This window comes from Oncorhynchus tshawytscha, linkage group LG23 (assembly GCF_018296145.1).
Source record: "Oncorhynchus tshawytscha isolate Ot180627B linkage group LG23, Otsh_v2.0, whole genome shotgun sequence".
Lineage (NCBI taxonomy): Eukaryota > Metazoa > Chordata > Actinopteri > Salmoniformes > Salmonidae > Oncorhynchus > Oncorhynchus tshawytscha.
The window spans coordinates 25,037,094-25,059,173 of record NC_056451.1 but is presented as its reverse complement, the minus strand read 5'-3'; the positions used below and the strand labels follow the sequence as shown (position 1 = coordinate 25,059,173).

At 43.9% G+C, this 22,080-nt stretch overlaps 1 protein-coding gene across 4 annotated transcripts; it reads right to left on the bottom strand.

The window, feature by feature from the left end:
- Positions 1 to 10,185: 10,185 nt before the first annotated feature.
- On the bottom strand, positions 10,186 to 17,995 carry LOC112253769 (rap1 GTPase-activating protein 2). Of its 4 annotated transcripts, none has more exons than XM_024425748.2 (19): positions 17,409 to 17,994; positions 17,228 to 17,260; positions 16,969 to 17,059; positions 16,677 to 16,712; positions 16,516 to 16,563; positions 15,875 to 16,072; positions 14,023 to 14,120; positions 13,847 to 13,925; positions 13,678 to 13,731; positions 13,402 to 13,485; positions 13,204 to 13,304; positions 12,899 to 13,028; positions 12,618 to 12,797; positions 12,441 to 12,512; positions 12,269 to 12,355; positions 10,811 to 10,966; positions 10,635 to 10,721; positions 10,500 to 10,525; positions 10,186 to 10,395 (listed from the first exon to the last, which is right to left on the bottom strand). In XM_024425748.2, exons 1-19 carry the CDS (start codon positions 17,477 to 17,479, stop codon positions 10,296 to 10,298), a joined length of 1,731 nt encoding a protein of 576 aa, XP_024281516.2. In that variant the 5' UTR covers positions 17,480 to 17,994; the 3' UTR covers positions 10,186 to 10,295. The 4 variants fall into 4 exon arrangements, with proteins under 4 accessions (XP_024281516.2, XP_024281515.2, XP_024281517.2 ...); XM_024425747.2 differs by having other exon boundaries at positions 16,969 to 17,062; positions 17,409 to 17,993; XM_024425749.2 differs by having other exon boundaries at positions 15,875 to 16,066; positions 16,969 to 17,062; positions 17,409 to 17,993.
- Between the last annotated feature and the right edge of the window lie 4,085 nt (positions 17,996 to 22,080).

Genomic DNA, 22,080 nt, shown 5'->3' with positions numbered 1-22,080 from the left:
CTCCTGTGGCAGGCCGGGCGCATGCACGCTGACACGGTTGCCAGGTGTACGGTGTTTCCTCCAACACATTGGTGTGGCAGGCCGGGCGCATGCACGCTGACACGGTTGCCAGGTACACGGTGTTTCCTCCAACACATTGGTGTGGCAGGCCGGGCCCATGCACGCTGACACGGTCACCAGGTGTACGGTGTTTCCTCCAACACATTGGTGTGGCTGGCTCCGGGTTAAGTGGGCATTGTGTCAAGAAGCACTGCGACTTGGTTGGGTCGTGTTTCGGAGGACGCATGGCTCTCGACCTTCGCCTCTCACAGGAGTTGCAATGATGCGACAAGACTGCAGCTATCAATTGGATACCACAAAATTGGGGAGAAGACAGTATTTCTGTCTGAAACACTCATTCTGATTGACTGGGCCTGGCCCTCCAGTTGTTGGGCCTGGCTCCCAAGTGGGTGGGCCTATGCCCTCCCAAGCCCACCCATGGCTGCGCCCCTACCCAGTAATGAAATCCACAGATTAAGGCCTAATTCGTTTATTTCAATTCACTAATTTCCTTATTTTTCTTAAAACTACATTGTTGGTTAAGGGCTTGTAAGTAAGCATTTCACGATAAGGTGCATTCAACGCATGTGACAAAACCATTTTGATTTGATTTTATGTACTAAAGTCGATTTCATCCACACTTGCGTTAGTCCCCTCACGTGGTGATTGCCATTTATGCTGTGACAATGAAAAGGCAGAAGACAGACCTACAGTAGGTTTTAGCAGGGACGTTGGGTAGGATGACCTGATTTGTAACTATGAAAATCCTTTTGTCAAACAGATTGCGAACCCAAAAGACTACATTTCATTCTAGAGGGGATACAAAAAAATATACAATTGTTTGGGTAGAGTGTAGGGGCAGATTTATGTAATATTTTCTTCAGGAGATCTTATTAGCTATTTACTTTATTTAGTCTGATTAGTGGAACAATTCTCATTCTTAACAATGGGCAAAAATATCGGGTAATTACTGTGCTTGTCAGCAAGAACACTACTGTCACCCGCCACACGTATTTTAGTATTCCACTTCTTTCCAGTTTTGCCAGCGCAATCTCATATCTGAAATCTGATATGCCTACTTGTGGCTTTGAAAATGAATTATATGAGGCTATGTATTTTTGCCAGTCATGGACAGTTTTGAATAAGTCATACATTGCATTGGATATTAAATGCTCCAGGAATCAAATATCATTTTAATATTGTGCACATGCTAGGCACGTAACGGCTCTCTTCTATCTCCTCCTCTGACGAAGAGGTAGAACAAGGATCGGACCAAAATGCAGCGTGATGATGATTCATGATATATTTTAATGAAGGAAAACCTATACATACAGAAACTACAAACTAACGAAATGAAATAATGAAAACCGAAACAGCCTATCTGGTGAAATACAAACACTAAGACAGGAACAATCACCCACAAAACACAGTGAAACCCAGGCTACCTAAATATGGTTCCCAATCAGAGACAACGAGAATCACCTGACTCTGATTGAGAACCTCAGGCAGCCATAGACTATGCTAGACACCCCTACTCAGCCACAATCCCAATGCCTACTAAAACCCCAATACGAAAACACAACACAAAATAAACCCATGTCACACCCTGGCCTGACCAAATAAATATATAAACACAAAATACTAAGACCAGGGCGTGACAGAAACCCCCCAAGGTGCGGACTCCCGGCCGCACACTAAAACCCATAGGGGAGAGTCCGGGTGGGCGTCTGTCCACGGTGGCGGCTCCGGCTCGGGACGTGGACCCCACTCCAACCAAGTCTTAGTCCCCCTGTAACGCGTCCTTGATTGGCGACCCTCGCCGCCGACCTAGGCCTAATAACCCTCACCAAGGACCCCACTGGACTGAGGGGAAGCTCGGGACTGAGGGGAAGCCCGGCACTGAGGGGAAGCCCGGCACTGAGGGGAAGCCCGGCACTGAGGGGAAACTCAGGCAGGTAGTAGGCTCTGGCAGATCCTGGCTGACTGGCGGATCTGGAAGATCATGGCTGACTGGCGGATCCAGCTGCTCCATGCAGACTGGCAGCTCCGGCTGCTCCAAGCAGACTGGCAGCTCCATGCAGACTGGCAGCTCCATGCAGACTGGCTGCTCCATGCAGACTGGCAGCTCCGGCTGCTCCATGCAGACTGGCAGGTCCGGCTGCTCCATGCAGACTGGCAGGTCCGGCTGCTCCATGCAGACTGGCATCTCCGGCTGCTCCATGCAGACTGGCTGCTCCGGCTGCTCCATGCAGACTGGCTGCTCCGGCTGCTCCATGCAGACTGGCTGCTCCGGCTGCTCCATGCAGACTGGCTGCTCAGGCTGCTCCATGCAGACTGGCTGCTCAGGCTGCTCCATGCAGACTGGCTGCTCAGGCTGCTCCATGCAGACTAACTGCTCAGGCTGCTCCATGCAGACTAACTGCTCAGGCTGCTCCATGCAGACTGACTTCTCAGGCTGCTCCATGCAGACTGACTCCTCAGGCTGCTCCATGCAGACTGACTGCTCAGGCTGCTCCATGCAGACTGACTGCTCAGGCTGCTCCATGCAGACTGACAGCTCAGGCTGCTCCATGCAGACTGGCAGCTCAGGCTGCGCTGAACAGGCAGGAGACTCCGGCAGCGCTGGAGAGAAGGAAGGCTCTGGCTGCGCTAAACAGGCGGGAGACTCCGGCAGCGCAGGAGAGGAGAAAGGCTCCGACAGCGCTGAACAGGCGGGAGACTCCGGCAGCGCTGGAGAGGCGAGGCGCACTGTAGGCCTGATGCGTGGTGCTGGCACTGGTGGAACTGGATAGAGAACACGCACAGGAAGCCTGGTGCGGGGAGCTGCCACCGGAGGACTGGTGTGTAGAGGTGGCTCTGGATAGACCGGACCGTGCAGGCGCACTGGAGCTCTTGACCACCAAGCCTGCCCAACCTTACCTGGCTCGATGCCCACTCTAGCCCGGCCAATACGAAGAGCTGGTATGAACCACACCGGGCTATGCACCTGCACTGGAAACACCGTGCGCTCCATAGCATAACACGGTGCCTGCCCGGTCTCTCTAGCCCCCGGTAAGCACAGGGAGTTTGCGCAAGTCTCCTACCTGGCATAGCCATACTCCCTGTGAGCCCCCCAAGAAATTTTGGGGCCGACTCTCAGGCTTCCATCCGCGTCGCCGTGCTGCCTCCTCATACCAGCGCCTCTCCGCTTTCGCCGCCTCCAGTTCTTCCTTGGGGCGGCGATATTCTCCAGGCTGAGCCCAGGGTCCTTTACGGTCCAGTTCCTCCACCCATGTCCATTTCTCCAGGTGGTGCAACCTCTCCCACTGCAGCTGCTGCTGCGCCTGCTGCTGCTGTTGCCTGTTACCACGCCACTTGGTCCGGTGTGGTGGGTGATTCTGTAACGGCTCTCTTCTATCTCCTCCTCTGACGAAGAGGTAGAACAAGGATCGGACCAAAATGCAGCGTGATGATGATTCATGATATATTTTAATGAAGGAAAACCTATACATACAGAAACTACAAACTAACGAAATGAAATAATGAAAACCGAAACAGCCTATCTGGTGAAATACAAACACTAAGACAGGAACAATCACCCACAAAACACACAGTGAAACCCAGGCTACCTAAATATGGTTCCCAATCAGAGACAACGAAATCACCTGACTCTGATTGAGAACTGCCTCAGGCAGCCATAGACTATGCTAGACACCCCTACTCAGCCACAATCCCAATGCCTACTAAAACCCCAATACGAAAACACAACACAAAATAAACCCATGTCACACCCTGGCCTGACCAAATAAATATATAAACACAAAATACTAAGACCAGGGCGTGACAAGGCAGAGATGGTAGGTGGACTCACAACTCATATCACATAATGTCTATGTAGAGTAAAATGATGGCAAGGATCTTCAACTAGTTGTCATAAACCACCTGAATATTGATCTTCAACTAGTTGTCATAAACCACCTGAATATTGATCTTCAACTAGTTGTCATAAACCACCTGAATATTGATCTTCAACTAGTTGTCATAAACCACCTGAATATTGATCTTCAACTAGTTGTCATAAACCACCTGAATATTGATCTTCAACTTGTTGTCATAAACCACCTGAATATTGATCTTCAACTAGTTGTCATAAACCACCTGAATATTGATCTTCAACTAGTTGTCATAAACCACCTGAATATTGATCTTCAACTAGTTGTCATAAACCACCTGAATATTGATCTTCAACTAGTTGTCATAAACCACCTGAATATTGATCTTCAACTAGTTGTCATAAACCACCTGAATATTGATCTTCAACTAGTAGTCATAAACCACCTGAATATTGATCTTCAACTAGTAGTCATAAACCACCTGAATATTGATCTTCAACTAGTTGTCATAAACCACCTGAATATTGATCTTCAACTAGTTGTCATAAACCACCTGAATATTGATCTTCAACTAGTAGTCATAAACCACCTGAATATTGATCTTCAACTAGTTGTCATAAACCACCTGAATATTGATCTTCAACTAGTTGTCATAAACCACCTGAATATTGATCTTCAACTAGTTGTCATAAACCACCTGAATATTGATCTTCAACTAGTTGTCATAAACCACCTGAATATTGATCTTCAACTAGTTGTCATAAACCACCTGAATATTGATCTTCAACTAGTAGTCATAAACCACCTGAATATTGATCTTCAACTAGTAGTCATAAACCACCTGAATATTGATCTTCAACTAGTTGTCATAAACCACCTGAATATTGATCTTCAACTAGTAGTCATAAACCACCTGAATATTGATCTTCAACTAGTTGTCATAAACCACCTGAATATTGATCTTCAACTAGTAGTCATAAACCACCTGAATATTGATCTTCAACTAGTAGTCATAAACCACCTGAATATTGATCTTCAACTAGTAGTCATAAACCACCTGAATATTGATCTTCAACTAGTTGTCATAAACCACCTGAATATTGATCTTCAACTAGTTGTCATAAACCACCTGAATATTGATCTTCAACTAGTAGTCATAAACCACCTGAATATTGATCTTCAACTAGTTGTCATAAACCACCTGAATATTGATCTTCAACTAGTTGTCATAAACCACCTGAATATTGATCTTCAACTAGTTGTCATAAACCACCTGAATATTGATCTTCAACTAGTTGTCATAAACCACCTGAATATTGATCTTCAACTAGTAGTCATAAACCACCTGAATATTGATCTTCAACTAGTAGTCATAAACCACCTGAATATTGATCTTCAACTAGTAGTCATAAACCACCTGAATATTGATCTTCAACTAGTTGTCATAAACCACCTGAATATTGATCTTCAACTAGTTGTCATAAACCACCTGAATATTGATCTTCAACTAGTAGTCATAAACCACCTGAATATTGATCTTCAACTAGTTGTCATAAACCACCTGAATATTGATCTTCAACTAGTTGTCATAAACCACCTGAATATTGATCTTCAACTAGTTGTCATAAACCACCTGAATATTGATCTTCAACTAGTTGTCATAAACCACCTGAATATTGATCTTCAACTTGTTGTCATAAACCACCTGAATATTGATCTTCAACTAGTTGTCATAAACCACCTGAATATTGATCTTCAACTAGTTGTCATAAACCACCTGAATATTGATCTTCAACTAGTTGTCATAAACCACCTGAATATTGATCTTCAACTAGTTGTCATAAACCACCTGGATACTGATCTTCAACTAGTTGTCATAAACCACCTGAATATTGATCTTCAACTAGTTGTCATAAACCACCTGAATATTGATCTTCAACTAGTTGTCATAAACCACCTGGATACTGATCTTCAACTAGTTGTCATAAACCACCTGAATATTGATCTTCAACTAGTTGTCATAAACCACCTGAATATTGATCTTCAACTAGTTGTCATAAACCACCTGAATATTGATCTTCAACTAGTTGTCATAAACCACCTGAATATTGATCTTCAACTAGTAGTCATAAACCACCTAAATATTGATCTTCATTAGATTTTTCTTGAAGGTTGGGTCATCTTGAAAAATGCGGTGTTACAACAAGAACATTTTCAAACACACAGCACTTGGTGAACATAGATCTGGGTGGCCAACCCTCCTGGAGAGGATTTTCTTCCATCCCTATTTTAAAGAGATAGATCCCAAATGACAAAATATGAAATGTTTGTCTCCTTACCTTCAAAGCAGTCTATGGACAAGCAGACTCCAATCTATGATTTGGTGACCCACTGCCATCAACCATTGATATTAACATTTCCTGTGCAGAGCCTTGTTGTAGTGCTAACACTTCCGGGCACATGTCTCATAACTTTCCACCTGAGAACAGGGATCAATCCCGGCTTCCAACCTTCCCACTGTTTATAACACTTGCCTGTCTTCCTATCTCATTTCATTACTGTCTGAAAAAAGTGTCAAACCACATAAAAAAACATTTAAAAACATATTAGCATGCTTTACATATCATACCCAAAAGTAACAAAGTAGTCAAATGTGGAGTGTTAATTTAATGTTCAAAGCATCCTGAATAGACCTAATTGTACACCTTGGTAATAGGCGTAAGCCATGTCAAAATACATAGAATTTCAGGAAATTCGCTTTAAAACAGTAAACTCCTAGTCCTCCGTCTATGGATTGGCCAGGGGGCAATGACATTCACATAGCAAATCTCACTCCAAACTTTCTTCAAAAGTTGGTAGCCCTGAATTATTACAATGCTCTGAAATAGTAAAATAGTAATAATTATTGCATGACTTCATTATCATACATTTACTACAATGATGTACATATATTAACAGTGAAAATATTCTAAAATAATATATTTGTATTACCTGTTATGAAAGTATACATTTTGACATCTTATTTTATAGTTTGTACAGTGCATTCGGAAAGTATTCAAACCCCTTGACTTTTTCAACATTTTATTACATTACAGCCCTATTCTAAAATTTATGAAATATTTTTATCCCTCATCAATCTAAGCACAATACCCCATGATGATAAAGTGAAAACAGGTTTTTAGAAATACCATATTTACATATTCAGACCCTTCGCTATGAGAATTGAGCTCAAATGTATCCTGTTTCCATTGATCATCCTTAATGTTTTTTACAACTTGATTGGAGTCCACCTGTGGTAAATTCAATTGATTGGACATGATTTGGAAAGGCAAGACAAATATAAGGTCCCACAGTTGAAAGTGCATGTCAGAGCAAAAACCAAGCCGTGAGGTCAAAGGAATTGTCCGCATAGCTCCGAGACGGGATTGTGTCGAGGCACAGATCTGGGGAAGGGTACCAAAACATTTCTGCAGCATTGAAGGTCCTCCAAGAACACAGTGACCTCTATAATTCTTAAATGGAAGAAGTTTGGAACCACTAAGACTCTTCCAAGAGCTGGCTGCCTGGCCAAACTGAGCAATCAGTGGAGAAGGGCTTTGGCCATGGAGATGACCAAGAAACCGATGGTCACTGACAGACCTCCAGAGCCTCTGTGGAGATGGGAGAACCTTCCAGAAGGACAACCATCTCTGCAGCACTCCACTAATCAGACCTCTGTGGTAGAGTGACCAGACGGAAGCAACTCCTCAATAAAAACCACATGACAGCCCGCTTGGAGTTTGCCAAAAGGCACATAAAGGATTCTCAGACCATGACAAAACAAGATTCTCTGGTCTGATGAAAACAATATTGAACCATTTGGCCTGAATGCCAAGCGTCACATCTGGAGGAAACCTGGCACACTCCCTACGGTGAAGCATGGTGGTGCCAGCATCATGCTGTGGGGATGTTTTTCAGCGACAGGGACTGGGAGACTAGTCAGGATTGAGGCAAAGATGAACGGAGGAAAGTACAGAGAAATACTTGATGAAAACCTGCTCCAGAGCGCTCAGGACTGGGGTGAAAGTACACCTTCCAACAGGACAAAGACCCTAAGCACACAGCCAAGACAATGTGGGAGTGGCTTCGGGACAAGTCTCTGAATGTCCTTGCGTTGCCCAGCCAAAGCCCGGACTTGAACCCGATCGAACATCTCTGGAGGGACCCGAAAATAGCTGTGCAGTGACTGGTCAAGAACTATAGGAAACGTATGATCTCTGTAATTGCAAACAAAGGTTTCTGTACCAAATATTACGTTCTGCTTTTCTGATGTATCAAATACTTATATCATGCAATAAAAGGCTAATTAATTACTTAAAAATCATACAATGTGATTTTCTGGATTTTTGTTTTAGATTCCGTCTCTCACAGTTGAAGTGTACCTATGATAAAAATGACAGACCTCTACATGCTTTGTAAGTAGGAAAACCTGCAAAATCGGCAGAATAAATACTTGTTCTCCCCACTGTATGTGTATATGTATATTAATCCGCAATATTAAGCTGATCCACCCCTTAGAAAAAATAAAATGAATAAAATAAAAGTGTCTCCACTGACATTTTCAACCTCTCCCTGGCCGAGTCTGTAATACCAACATATTTTAAGCAGACCACCATAGTGCCTGTGCCCAAGAACACTACGATAACCTGCCTAAATGACTACTGACCCATAGCACTCACGTCTGTAGCAATGAAGTGCTTTGACTGGTCATGGCTCACATTAACACCATTATCCCAGAAACCCTAGACCCGCATACCGCACCAACAGATCCACAGATGTTGCAATCTCTATTGCACTCCACACTGCCCTTTCCCACCTGGACAAAAGGAACACCTATGTGAGAATGCTATTCATTGACTACAGCTCAGCGTTCAACACCATGGTGCCCTGAAAGCTCATCAATAAGCTAAGGACCCTGGAACTAAACACCTCCCTCTGCAACTGGATCCTGGACTTCCTGATGGTAAGTGTAGGTAACAAAACAACACATCCGCCACGCTGATCCTCAACACAGGGGCCCTTCGGGGGTGTGTGGTCAGTCCACTCCTGTACTCCCTGTTCACTCATGACTGCACGGCCAATCACGACTCCAACACCATCATTAAGTTTGTCGATGACACAACAGACATCATATAGGGAGGAGGTCAGAGCCTTGGTCGTGTGGTGCCAGGACAACAACCTCTCCCTCAACGTGATCAAGACAAAGGAGATGATTGTCGACTACAGGAAAAAGAGGACCGAGCACGCCCCCATTCTCATCGACAGGGCTGCAGTGGAACAGGTTGAGAGCTTCAAGTTCCTTGGTGTCCACATCAACAACAAACTAACATGGTCCAAGCACACCAAGACAGTCGTGAAGAGGGCACGACAAAAACTATTCCCCCTCAGGAGACTGAAAAGGTTTGGCATGTGTCCTCAGATCCTCAAAAGGTTCTACAGCTGATCAATCGAGAGCATCCTGACTGGTTGCATCACAGCCTGGTGTGGCAAGTGCTCGGGCTCCGACCTCAAGGCACTACAGAGGGTAGTGCTAACGGCCCAGTATATCACTGGGGCCAAGCTTCCTACCATTCAGGACCTCTATACCAGGCAGTGTCAGAGGAAGACCCTAAAAATGGTTAAAGACTCCATCCACCCTAGTCATAGACTGTTCTCTCTGCTACAGCATGGCAAGCGGTACCGGCGCACCAAGTCTAGGTCCAAGAGGATTCTAAACAGCTTCTACCCCCAAGCCATAAGACTCCTGAACACCTAATGAAATGGCTACCCAGACTATTTGCATAGCCCCCCCTCTTTTACACCACTGATACTCTCTGTTGTTATCATCTATGCATAGTCACTTTAATAACTCCACCTTCATGTTCATGTACATTACCTCAACTAGCCGGTGCTCCGCCCATTGACCCTGTACCCCTGTATATAGTCTCGCTATTGTTATTTTACTGCTGCTCTTTTATTTATTATTTTTATCCATATTTTCTTTAACTGCATTTGTTGGTTAGTGGCTCCTAAGTAAGTATTTCACTGTAAGGTCTACACCTGTTCGGCGCATGTGACTAATACGATCTGATTTGATTTGATTGAAGGGTCTGATATTTCAGTGTTTTATTTGTTATAAAATTGCAAAAATGTCTAAAAACCTGTTTTTGCTTTGTCACTATGGGGTATTGTGTGTAGATTGATGAGGGAAAAAAATTCATCCATTTTAGAATAATCAATTTTAGAATAAGGCTGTAAAGTAACAAAACGTGGAAAAAGTCAAGGGGTCTGAATACTTTCTGAATGCACTGTACATACAAAGTATCCACTCGGTTATTACTCAAATATACACATAATTTTGTCTGTCTACATATTATCCTGGGGACTGGAGTGGTCTTTGACCTCTGTGGAGCCCAGGTTGTCTGTGGGCGGAAAGCTGGGTTCAGGGGGCTTGTAGGCCAACTCACTGAAAGACAAAAAAACAACATCTGTCTGTCTGTCTGTCAGTCCATCCATCCATCCATCTGTCCGTCCATCTGTCTGATTTGTCCGTTCTCTGTAGTGTCTTACCTCTCTCCATCTCTCTCTGTAGCAGCCTGGAGAGGGAGACAAAAACCAACAGGGGTGGTCAGTATTTCCCACAAATATATCAATAAGATATTCAGTGAAAAAAGAGAAAGTGCTTCCATCTTCAGTATGGGTTACCTTGGGCTTCTGTGGGAGCGGCACCCCGCCCATCTTTCTAGGTCCCCCAAGAGTGTCAAAAGAATTACTGCGCACCCTAATGGCTCTCTGCAACAAAGACAGGAAATATGGATGCCAAGTCCAAAACCCACCCTTTCCCCACACTGTAGTGAAAAGTCAAGGATTTCTGACCTCACCTTAAAGTTTTCGATAAACCCTCCACTCCCCTCAGTTACACCCCTCATCCCCTCAGAAGTTGAGAGGGTGGACACAGGCGAATCTCCCATCATGCACTGGGAGCGGGTGGACAGTTCCGCCTGCAGACCCTCCAGGAGGGATGAACGAGTGCGCAGCTTGAAAAGATAGGATGAGAGGAGAGAGGGAGGCAGAGACAGAGGAGAGAAGGAGGCATCATATAGGACTTAAGTAAGAGATGGGGAGCAGAAGAGAGGAATTAGAACCTTTTGTGACTAGGGGGCAGTATTTTCATTTTTGGAAAAACAACGTTCCCGTAGTTAACGGGATATTTTGTCAGGACAAGATGCTAGAATATGCATATAATTGACAGCTTAGGATAGAAAATACTCTAAAGTTTCCAAAACTGTAAAAATATTGTCTGTGAGTATAACAGAACTGATATTGCAGGCGAAAGCCTGAGAAAAATCCAACCCGGAAGTGACTCATCTTTTGAAAGCTCTGTGTTCCAATGCGTCCCTATTGAGCAGTGAATGGGCTATCAACCAGATTACTTTTCTCCGTATTCCCCAAGGTGTCTACAGCATTGTGAAGTAGTTTTACGCATTTATGTTGAAGAATACACGCTACATTGCGCAACTGGTCACCTGATGGCTCCCAGAGTGATTCTCGTGTAAAATACAGAGGTAGCCATTATTCCAATCGGTCCTACTGAAAAACCAATTGTCCCGGTGGATATATTATCGAATAAATATTTGAAAAACACCTTGAGGATTGATTATAAACAACGTTTGCCATGTTTCTGTCGATATTATGGAGCTAATTTGGAATATTGTTTGGGGTTTCGTGACTGCAATTTCCGGACGATTTCTCAGCCAAACGTGAAGAACAAACGGAGCTATTTCGCCTACAAAAATTATATTTTTAGAAAAAAGGAACATTGGCTACATCTAACTGGGAGTCTCGTGAGTGAAAACATCCGAAGCTCATCAAAGGTAAACGATTTAATTTGATTGCTTTTCTGATTTCCGTGACCAAGTTACCTGCTGCTAGCTGGACAAAATGCTATGCTAGGCTATCGATAAACTTACACAAATGCTTGTCTAGCTTTGGCTGTAAAGCATACTTTGAAAATCTGAGATGACAGGGTGATTAACAAAAGGCTAAGCTGTGTCTCAATATATTTCACTTGTGATTTTCATGAATAGGAATACTTTCTAGGAATATTTATGTCCGTTGCGTTATGCTAATTAGTGTCAGTCGATGATTACGCTCCCGCACCCGGGATGGGGAGTCACTAGAGGCTATTAGAGAAGAGGAAAGACTTGTTTCTTTGGTTTCTGTTCCACATAAAAAGATACCAGATTTGCATCTAGAAAGTCTTTGGATATGTGCGTGTAATGCCTCAAGAATTATTGTATACATTTATAATGGTGCTAGAGTTGTTCTTCTGTGGTTACCTCCAGTCTACTGAACCTCTCAGCCTTATAACAGGAGATCTCTGCATTGATAAGCTTGGTCAGAAGGAACTCTCTCAACAGGGAGCTCTGGAAGATAGGCCAACAGAGACACACTAAGAATGCATCATGGTCTTTTACCTTGTCACCAAGTTCAGATGTGAATTCTGCTCACCTCTGTGAATATAGGAGGATCAGGGAGGGAGGGACCAAAGGGAGGTACATCCTCTCTCGCTGTGACTGACACCTGTAAACAGGCCACTTCCAGGTTTGAAAATGGCTTTCCATTCCAATAAAAATACCTACAGTGATAAGAGATCAATGTGTCTCTCCTATTGTTTTATCTTCTTACCTGGAACACCCCTCCTCCTCCTGCCTCCTCCCCCTCACCCCCCACTCTCTTCCTCACCCTCCTGACCACTAAGAAACAGTGCAGGAAGTGTGAGCCGATGACATCAGACAGAAAAGGGGTGTGGCCCTCCTGGTAAACAACAGCAACGATGTCGTTGCCTATGTGTCTCTTCCTCTGTAGCTGTAAGGAGTAATGAGCAGAGGGTAAGCGGGAGCCACTGGAGCTGGGTTGAAGTGATTGACTGTGGGTGAGGATGATTAGGTGTCGTTATTCGAGCTAACCTGTTGTGTATCGCCCTCTGTGAAGGGCAGTTTGGTGGACACATGGAACATGATCTCTCTGCTGTGGAAGGAAGTGAAGACCGCATCACTTCCTGTCTGACCGTGACACACGTCCAAACCTCCTCGGAACCTGGAAGAGAGGGAGGGAGAGAGAGAATGTGGGAGAGAAAGAGGGAAGAGGCAGTCGGGGAGAGGGAGTGACAGTAAGCTGCTGGTATCTTCTTATTCATCTCTTCCTGTTACAATGTCATATTTCTGTAATTTCTCCATAAGGCCATGTCAAAATGTCGGTTACTGTACATTACCCAGTGAACCCTTGAAGTGTGACTGTATCTCCCAAAATAGAGAGGAATTCTTGAAACTCTTCACTTTCCTCATTGTTACAGAGAATGTCCTCCTCTGTCAACTGTAAAAGATAGAGAGAAAATATGAGAGGTAATGTACAGTAGACTAGTGCTACTTTTTAATGCTTCCAAGCTTCTTCCTGCATTCCAGTTATTTACCTGTCCCTCTCTCTGATACAAGACACCAAACTTGAAATTCAGAGACACTCTGTGTTCATCAAATGCTGTTATAAGATCTGGTGCCTGAAAGACAGAGAGGGGAAGAGAGAAAGAAAGAAGCAAAGAGAGGGAGCGAGAGATAGAGAGATAAAGGGGAAGGAAAGAGCACACATTTTTGTCAAAATGGTCTCAGGGTTTAGAGGTCATTTGAAGAGTACATTCTGTGTAACATGAAGGCCTAAAGCATTTGGGAATGTGTACAGTGAAAAAAAGTACCTTGAGGTAACTGACCACATCAAATCTGGACACAGTCACACTGTCGCATAGCATCTGAAAAGGACATGGTCAGTTTGGGTTTTTTCAATGATGGTAAATGTTTTTAGTAAAAGCACAGTAAAGGTTCCTCTAAAATACACACGTCTGTTGGAGAGACTAGTAATGGTACCTTGGCCAGCTCCACAGCAGACGGGATGTTTGGGAACAGAGACACAGAGAAAACCCCATGCATAGAGCATTCCCTCATTCTGGAAAGGAAAGACAGACGTAATAACTGTTGCTCATGGAATTCACCAGGGTGTTTCATTACATGAATTGAATAATTTCCATTCTTTCAGATATAACCTCAGTATTACTCTCAGCCTCTTCTCTTCTTCCTCCAAACAGACAGAGAGAAGGAGGGGTCCCAGGGAGGGGTCCACTGCTGTGAACGAGTGATGATACTGACATAGGAGAGAAAGTCACACAGCTACTATGTACAGTGCCTTGCGAAAGTATTCGGCCCCCTTGAACTTTGCGACCTTTTGCCACATTTCAGGCTTCAAACATAAAGATATAAAACTGTATTTTTTTGTGAAGAATCAACAACAAGTGGGACACAATCATGAGGTGGAACGACATTTATTGGATATTTCAAACTTTTTTAACAAATCAAAAACTGAAAAATTGGGCGTGCAAAATTATTCAGCCCCTTTACTTTCAGTGCAGCAAACTCTCTCCAGAAGTTCAGTGAGGATCTCTGAATGATCCAATGTTGACCTAAATGACTAATGATGATAAATACAATCCACCTGTGTGTAATCAAGTCTCCGTATAAATGCACCTGCACTGTGATAGTCTCAGAGGTCCGTTAAAAGCACAGAGAGCATCATGAAGAACAAGGAACACACCAGGCAGGTCCGAGATACTGTTGTGAAGAAGTTTAAAGCCGGATTTGGATACAAAAAGATTTCCCAAGCTTTAAACATCCCAAGGAGCACTGTGCAAGCGATAATATTGAAATGGAAGGAGTATCAGACCACTGCAAATCTACCAAGACCTGGCCGTCCCTCTACACTTTCAGCTCATACAAGGAGAAGACTGATCAGAGATGCAGCCAAGAGGCCCATGATCACTCTGGATGAACTGCAGAGATCTACAGCTGAGGTGGGAGACTCTGTCCATAGGACAACAATCAGTCGTATATTGCACAAATCTGGCCTTTATGGAAGAGTGGCAAGAAGAAAGCCATTTCTTAAAGATATCCATAAAAAGTGTCATTTAAAGTTTGCCACAAGCCACCTGGGAGACACACCAAACATGTGGAAGAAGGTGCTCTGGTCAGATGAAACCAAAATTGAACTTTTTGGCAACAATGCAAAACGTTATGTTTGGCGTAAAAGCAACACAGCTCATCACCCTGACCACACCATCCCCACTGTCAAACATGGTGGTGGCAGCATCATGGTTTGGGCCTGCTTTTCTTCAGCAGGGACAGGGAAGATGGTTAAAATTGATGGGAAGATGGATGGAGCCAAATACAGGACCATTCTGGAAGAAAACCTGATGGAGTCTGCAAAAGACCTGAGACTGGGACGGAGATTTGTCTTCCAACAAGACAATGATCCAAAACATAAAGCAAAATCTACAATGGAATGGTTAAAAAATAAACATATCCAGGTGTTAGAATGGCCAAGTCAAAGTCCAGACCTGAATCCAATCGAGAATCTGTGGAAAGAACTGAAAACTGCTGTTCACAAATGCTCTCCATCCAACCTCACTGAGCTCGAGCTGTTTTGCAAGGAGGAATGGGAAAAAATTTCAGTCTCTCGAAGTGCAAAACTGATAGAGACATACCCCAAGCGACTTACAGCTGTAATCGCAGCAAAAAGTGGCGCTACAAAGTATTAACTTAAGGGGGCTGAATAATTTTGCATGCCCAATTTTTCAGTTTTTGATTTGTTAAAAAAGTTTGAAATATCCAATAAATGTCGTTCCACTTCATGATTGTGTCCCACTTGTTGTTGATTCTTCACAAAAAAATACAGTTTTATATCTTTATGTTTGAAGCCTGAAATGTGGCAAAAGGTCGCAAAGTTCAAGGGGGCCGAATACTTTCGCAAGGCACTGTATGTATTTCATCATCTTGGATCATAGTCCATCTCTACCATCAAATGGAACAGAATAAGAGTAGTCCTATGGGCGGTACTCTACTAACTCGTGAGCGGAAGAACTGCTGGTAGTATGTGGCCTCGCTGTCTCTCTCCATGATGTCATAGGTCTCTGGGTCTAGTCCATAATGAGAGGAGGTCGGACTGGTCTCAGCAAACTTTTGTAGCGGGGGGTCTATCCAGTAACCACCCAGCTTTGGAGGCAGGATCAGAGGAAGGTCATGACCTATCTTCAAAACCTGAGACTTTCAAAAGGGTGAGGTGAGAATTAAAAAGTCTGGTGTATCAAATTAAATGTAGATCTAGCAGTATCTGTAGGATGATGGTTGCATCAGCATACCTAACAATGAGTTTTATGTATTTATTTAACTAGGCAAGTCAGTTAAGAACAAATTCTTATTTACAATGACGGCCTAGGAACAGCGGGTTAACTGACTGTTCAGGGGCAGAACGACAGATTTGTACCTTGTCAGCTCGGGGATTTGAACTTGCAACCTTCCGGTTACTAGCCCAACCACTAGGCTACCCTGCCGCCCCATGTATGCTGGTATGAGTGTTACAACTATTGTGACTTCAGTGTTTTAGGGAACAAAAATGTCTGTATCGTTGATAATATTGAAAGGTCAAATGTCAACACAAACACGTGTGCACACAGGTCTTGACATTATATTTTAGGAGAAAGACTCACCCTCAAAGGCAGAGGGAATTCACAGCGCTGTTCATCTAGCCTGCTGCTCTGATGAAGGAGAGTGAAGGTAACAGTGACTGACTGATGAACTAACTGGAAAGAGAACTGATGTACACACAGAGACTACACAAAACAGAGAGGGAATGATGCTGTACACTCACCTGCAACTTCTCAATGATCTCAAACAGCTCTGTCACCTTACATGGAAAACACAGACAGACAAAGTCAGACAGAAAGAGACAGACAAAGTCAGACAGAAAGAGACAGACAGACAGACAGAAAGAGACAGACAGACAGAAAAGAGGTTCAGGGAGAAACAGGAAGAGAAAGAGAAACAACATTAGACAAACACAGATTAAGGGAAATGCAGGGAGACTAAATTAGTGACGATGTGATCAACAAATGCAAAAAGGATATGATGAAAGACACATTATGACAATTAAGTCCTTTTACCTTCCGGTTGCTGCCAGCAGAAAGGAACGGTTTGGTCTCGCTGGTAGGGGAGTCCAAAATATCCAGAATGCTGTGTTCTAAAGGTTCTGGTCTGCTGCAACAGGTGGAATGACAGAGCAAAGCAATGCAACCCATCACTTTTCCTATTCATCAACTGCAAGTGTATCAAGCTTTAAATCCAGTGTAAAATGACCAGCGAGAAATAAACTACATCTAATGTGGATAAAGGTAAATAAAGGTATTTTTAAGTTTTTCTCACCTAGTCTCATTTTCACATATGAACTTGTCCACACTGTGAATAGGAAAAGTGGTAACTCCTTAGACAATGTGCCGCATGACATTAAGGACTACTTCTATGAACTATTTCAAGATTTTATTCAGATTCTGACACTAGAACCAAAGCATTTTAATTCCTTGTCAATACTTTGACTGCTACTCACCCTCCATATGCCCCAAAAGTGAAACTTCTCTTTCTGGAGAAGAACTTCTCATTTCTGCTGTCTCTCTCCATCGTTCGGTGTGGGTGTTAGTGCTTGTGAGCGCCAGTGTGCTAGCTATAGTCAATCAGGGATGAACTAAATCACTCGTCTCTCTCTCTCTCTCTCTCCTCTGCCCCCTGCCTCTCACTCATTTAATCTCTCTACTTCCTTCCCTCTATCCTGTTGTCAGCCAGACTAGCAATATTAACCCCATCTTGGCCGCAGGGACATGCACTGATGGATAACAAACCCCCATGAGCCTGCCCTGACATGCAGTACATGTATGGACATAGAGACAGAGGAGTCGCTCGGTATCGATCGCCATGCTCTAAGAAACACAGATAGTGGTCTCACTGACTGGGTGTGTGTAGGAATGGTAAATAAATAAATACATGAGAGATTGGACCTGTTACCCTTTGAGTCTGTAGAACCATCAATTATTGACAGCACATACTGAGAGAGGTGCAAGGCAGCGGGAGAGGAGAGGAGAGAGGAGGGGAATGGGGAGGGGTGGTGGTGGAGGGGGAGGGGTGATGAGGCACACTGCTAAAGGGGGAATACAAAAGAGGAAGGGAGGTTAGACAACATTAAGCTTCATTTGTGCAATAAGGTCAATTATGTTGTGGCATTGGTAGTATTTAAACAAATCTTTGTTATCAAGGAAGATTTTTCATATCAATCAAAAGACCCTTTTCTGTGTTTGCAAACATTTCCGCAGGGGGGTGATGCGCGCCATATTGGAAGTTCTCATAGACGGTCAGCTAAGAAAGCCTCCATTTACATGTTGCTTATGAGTAGATTTATAATAATAATAATAATAATAATTAGGTGCTTACATTTGTCCTATTTCACACATGTTCAAGTGTGTATTATACACATTTGTGAATTGGACATTTGTTTTTTGCATATCCCTCTCCCCCTGAGACAACCTCGGAGAGTGGGGTCACAGCCATGGATCAGCAATTATTGACTGCGACCCTGGAGCAATTAGGGTTAAGTACCTTGCTCAAGGGCACATTGACAGATTTGTCACTTAGCCGACTTGGGGATTAGAAACCAGCAACCTTTCGGTTACTGGCCCAATGCTCAACTACCTGCTGCCCAATTTCACATTACTTAGGGATTATGATTGGATTTTCACATTCTAGCCAACAACTGCTACATCCAAAATATGTTTTTTAAAGATCACAAACAAATATAATATTTGCGACTATTCAAGCAATAATCAAAACATTTTAAGTGTATGAGAAACCAAAAATGTGTTTGCCCAGCAAAACGTCAATCAAAATTCCCTGAACTGTCATTGGCTATAATCCAAAACTTCTATCAGTCCCACTACTCCCACGCCGCAGAGGTGTGGAAGTTGGTTGTTAGTAGGGTACATTGTTAACCGCTGATGTAAAGTCCCTTATTTAGGGGACTAGTAGCAGTTCTGGACTGGTTCCGAATGACCTAAATTTTTGTGTACAGAACGTTCTGTGAACAGTGCAACGTCAATTGCTTTAAACTCAGCAAAACAGCTGAGTCTCCCAACTCAGTTGGCGCTCTCTGCAAGGAGCTGAGATGCAGGGTTTGAAATCTTACACCTCATTTGCATAGGGAGTGACATGTCACATTTTTTGTCCTATCCAGACAAAGGATCTCCTAAGGATCTCCATAGGAGCCCCAATTACTATAGAGCCGGGCTCTCCAATCAATGAAACTCAAGATTCTCAAATGGAGATAGCGTTTGTGGTATTAAGTTTTAGCTATGTTGGATGAACAGATTACTATATTCTATATGAAAACCCTTCAGTTGGCATGCTGAATGATATTTCCCCAGTTTGACTGATAAACAAAATGTACCAGGAACATATTATACATGTAATTGTATTCATGAACATGGAAGGGAAGAAGTCTGAATTTGCTCAATCTAGTTCTGTTTATCCACCACAAATATTTATTTGAACCAAAATTCACAACTGGTTCCATAATGGCGACATTCTTATTGATTTCAAGGAGCTGCTTCCTAGAGATCAAACACAACGCATGGTAACCTTGCAGAATCATCCGTATCAGTGAGCTGTTGTGAAGCTCATCTAAGAATCGACCTTACAAAAAAAATTTCATATTTGCATTTTCACATATGAAATAGCTGTTTTCACATGTTGAGCTGAATTTTTTTAACGTGAAACCATATGTTCACATGTATTACATTTTAAGATCACATGTTAACACCACCTTTTCACATAAAATGTGTTCAACTGAATTGCAGTTTCACATGTGAATAATAAAAGTAATGACGAATACTAACTTTTTTTTACCAGTACCGAGTCGATGTGCAGGGGTACGAGTTAATTGACGTAGATATGTACAGGAATAAAGTGGTGTATAGTAAACAGTAGGCCAACGTCAATTAGTGAGAGCTGAGAGCTGTCAAAAGGAGAATACTCCTTCAGGTTATAGACAGCTTGGTTAACCAACTGGGCATAGAGCGGCAAAGATGCACCAGATAAGGCAGGAGTTAAGAACAGTTCAAGGAGGCGAGTGAAGAAGAAAGACCAGCCTTGTCAGAACTACGGAACATCCTCAGGGCCTTTCAGAGAGCTGAGTGGCATAGAAGGCACAGGAAAAAGAGGGAAAGGAAGCGGGCTGCCTTTTAGCAAATCTCTTTGGATTCACCGAACAGCTGCTAGGTCAGACGCACAGTGGTCACCTTACCTGCTCCAAAGATGAGATCAACAACCATCTCTGCAGCACGTACAGCAACGCAATCAGAGAGAAAGATCTGGAGCAATGCAAGGCTTTGATAAATCTACCAGTACCAACCACAGAGTTAAACAAGAAGGAGCCCTGCTGGAAGGATGTACATGAAGTTGTCAAGAGGGCAAGAGCATCCTGAAGGTGACCTGGAGGAGGGGCTAAGTCTCTCAACAGTGGAGATGTGCAGAAGGAGTATGGATTCTGAAGGAGGAGAACTCAAAGAACATCAACCATTTCAGAACCATCTCACTGCTCAGTGTTAAAGGAAATATATTATTCAGCATTGGGGCCAGCCTTCTGACAGACGACATCCTGAAGAACTCCTACATCAGTTCAGAAAGAAGGGATCCTGGAGGTGCCAGGATGACTGGAGCACACAGGTGTGGTCAAGCAGATAATCAGGGAAGCCCGGGAGAACAGAAGATACCTTGTTGTACTGTGGCTAGACCTCACAAATGCCAAAGGCTTCATACCCTACATACAAGACAAGATCAGGGATCTCATACTGAATTACTACAACAGTTTCAGTTTGAGAGTCACCTTTGCGTCCACAATATTAGAATGGCACAGGCCTGGGAATGGAATCATCACAGGCTGCACCATTTCAGTGATCCTGTTCGCCCTTGCCATGTCAGCGGTGGAATGTTGAGGCCTGCTGACCAAGTCTGGCATGCGACAACAGAGTGTTCATGGACGACCTGACTGTGACAACAACATCCATCCCAGGGAGTAGATGGATTGTGCAGGGGTTGGGGAAGCTTGCCACTTGAACTTCAAGTTTGACAGCAGCCTGAGGGATACAGCATCCATCAAGACATCCAACCAGGAGCTGGGAGTGTGGTTGGCTACAGTGGACATGTCAGGTTTACCTGGCAAGTTCAAGGCCTGGATATACCAACATGGTGTCCTCCCACGGATGCTCTGACCCCTCCTGGTTTACAAGGTCCCGATTTCTACAGTTAAGTGCTTTGAAAGAAGGTTCAGTAGCTACCTCTGCAAATGGCTGGGATTATCTTGAAGCCTGAGCAGCATTGCCCTGTACATTCACAAGAACAAACTGAAGCTACCCATCTGCAGCCTGAATGAGGAATTCATTGTAACTCGTACAAGGGAGGTGCTGCAATACAGGGATTCAAGCAACCCAAAAGTATCCTAGGCAGGTATAGAGGTGAGGACAGGAAGGAAGGTGAGGGCTCAGGATGCAGTAGAGCAGGCTGAGTCACGGCTATGGCACAGTGTGCTGGTGGGTAAGGTAACTCCGGGAAGAGCTGACCTTGGTAGCATTGCAACACCACACTATGACCAGGCACAGGGGAAAGACAGGCGAAAGCTGGTTGCGGAGGAAGTGTGAGCAACAGTCGAGGAGGAGGGAGCCAGCAGGATGATAGGAATGCGGCAATAAGGCAACAAGATGGGAGAAAATGGTGGAAAGCACATGGTCCGAGCTGTGGAAGGCCGAGCCCCATCGCATCAAGTTCTACGATGTCTACGATGTCCTGAAAAAGAAAAGGAGAGCCGCAGACTCTAGGAGCTCAGATGCAATAATTTAATAAACGGCCCAGCTGTCTTCATCAGGGTATAATCTACAATATCCTACCAAGCCCATCTAACCTGTTCTGCTGGGGCAAGGATCGATTCACAATCATGCTCTCTGCCTAAAGAGAGGAGTACATCCATCTTCAACTGCTGCTCAAAAGCCCTAGGCAAGGGTCACTACCGCTGGTGCCACAACCTGGTGTTTAAAGCCTCTGTGGAAACCATCTTCAGTGGGATCAGCCACTGCAAGCGCCCCCGACAAGTGAAGTAGGCAATTGCAATCATCAGAGCCGGGGAAAAGCCAACACCAGCTACCTTTTCGCAACAGCTCAAGACTGGGAGCTGAAAGTCAACC

What these genes read in the sequence shown, in the direction of transcription:
- LOC112253769 (XM_024425747.2), bottom strand. Translation starts at nt 17,479, where the DNA reads ATGGAGAGAGACAGCAGAAATGAGAAGTTCTTCTCCAGAAAGAGAAGT. An exon ending in CTGCTGTGGAGCTGGCCAAG is followed by an intron (nt 13,732 to 13,846) that starts GTACCATTACTA and finishes TGTCCTTTTCAG; the next exon opens with ATGCTATGCGACAGTGTGAC. An exon ending in ACAGAGAGAGATGGAGAGAG is followed by an intron (nt 10,396 to 10,499) that starts GTAAGACACTAC and finishes TTTGTCTTTCAG; the next exon opens with TGAGTTGGCCTACAAGCCCC.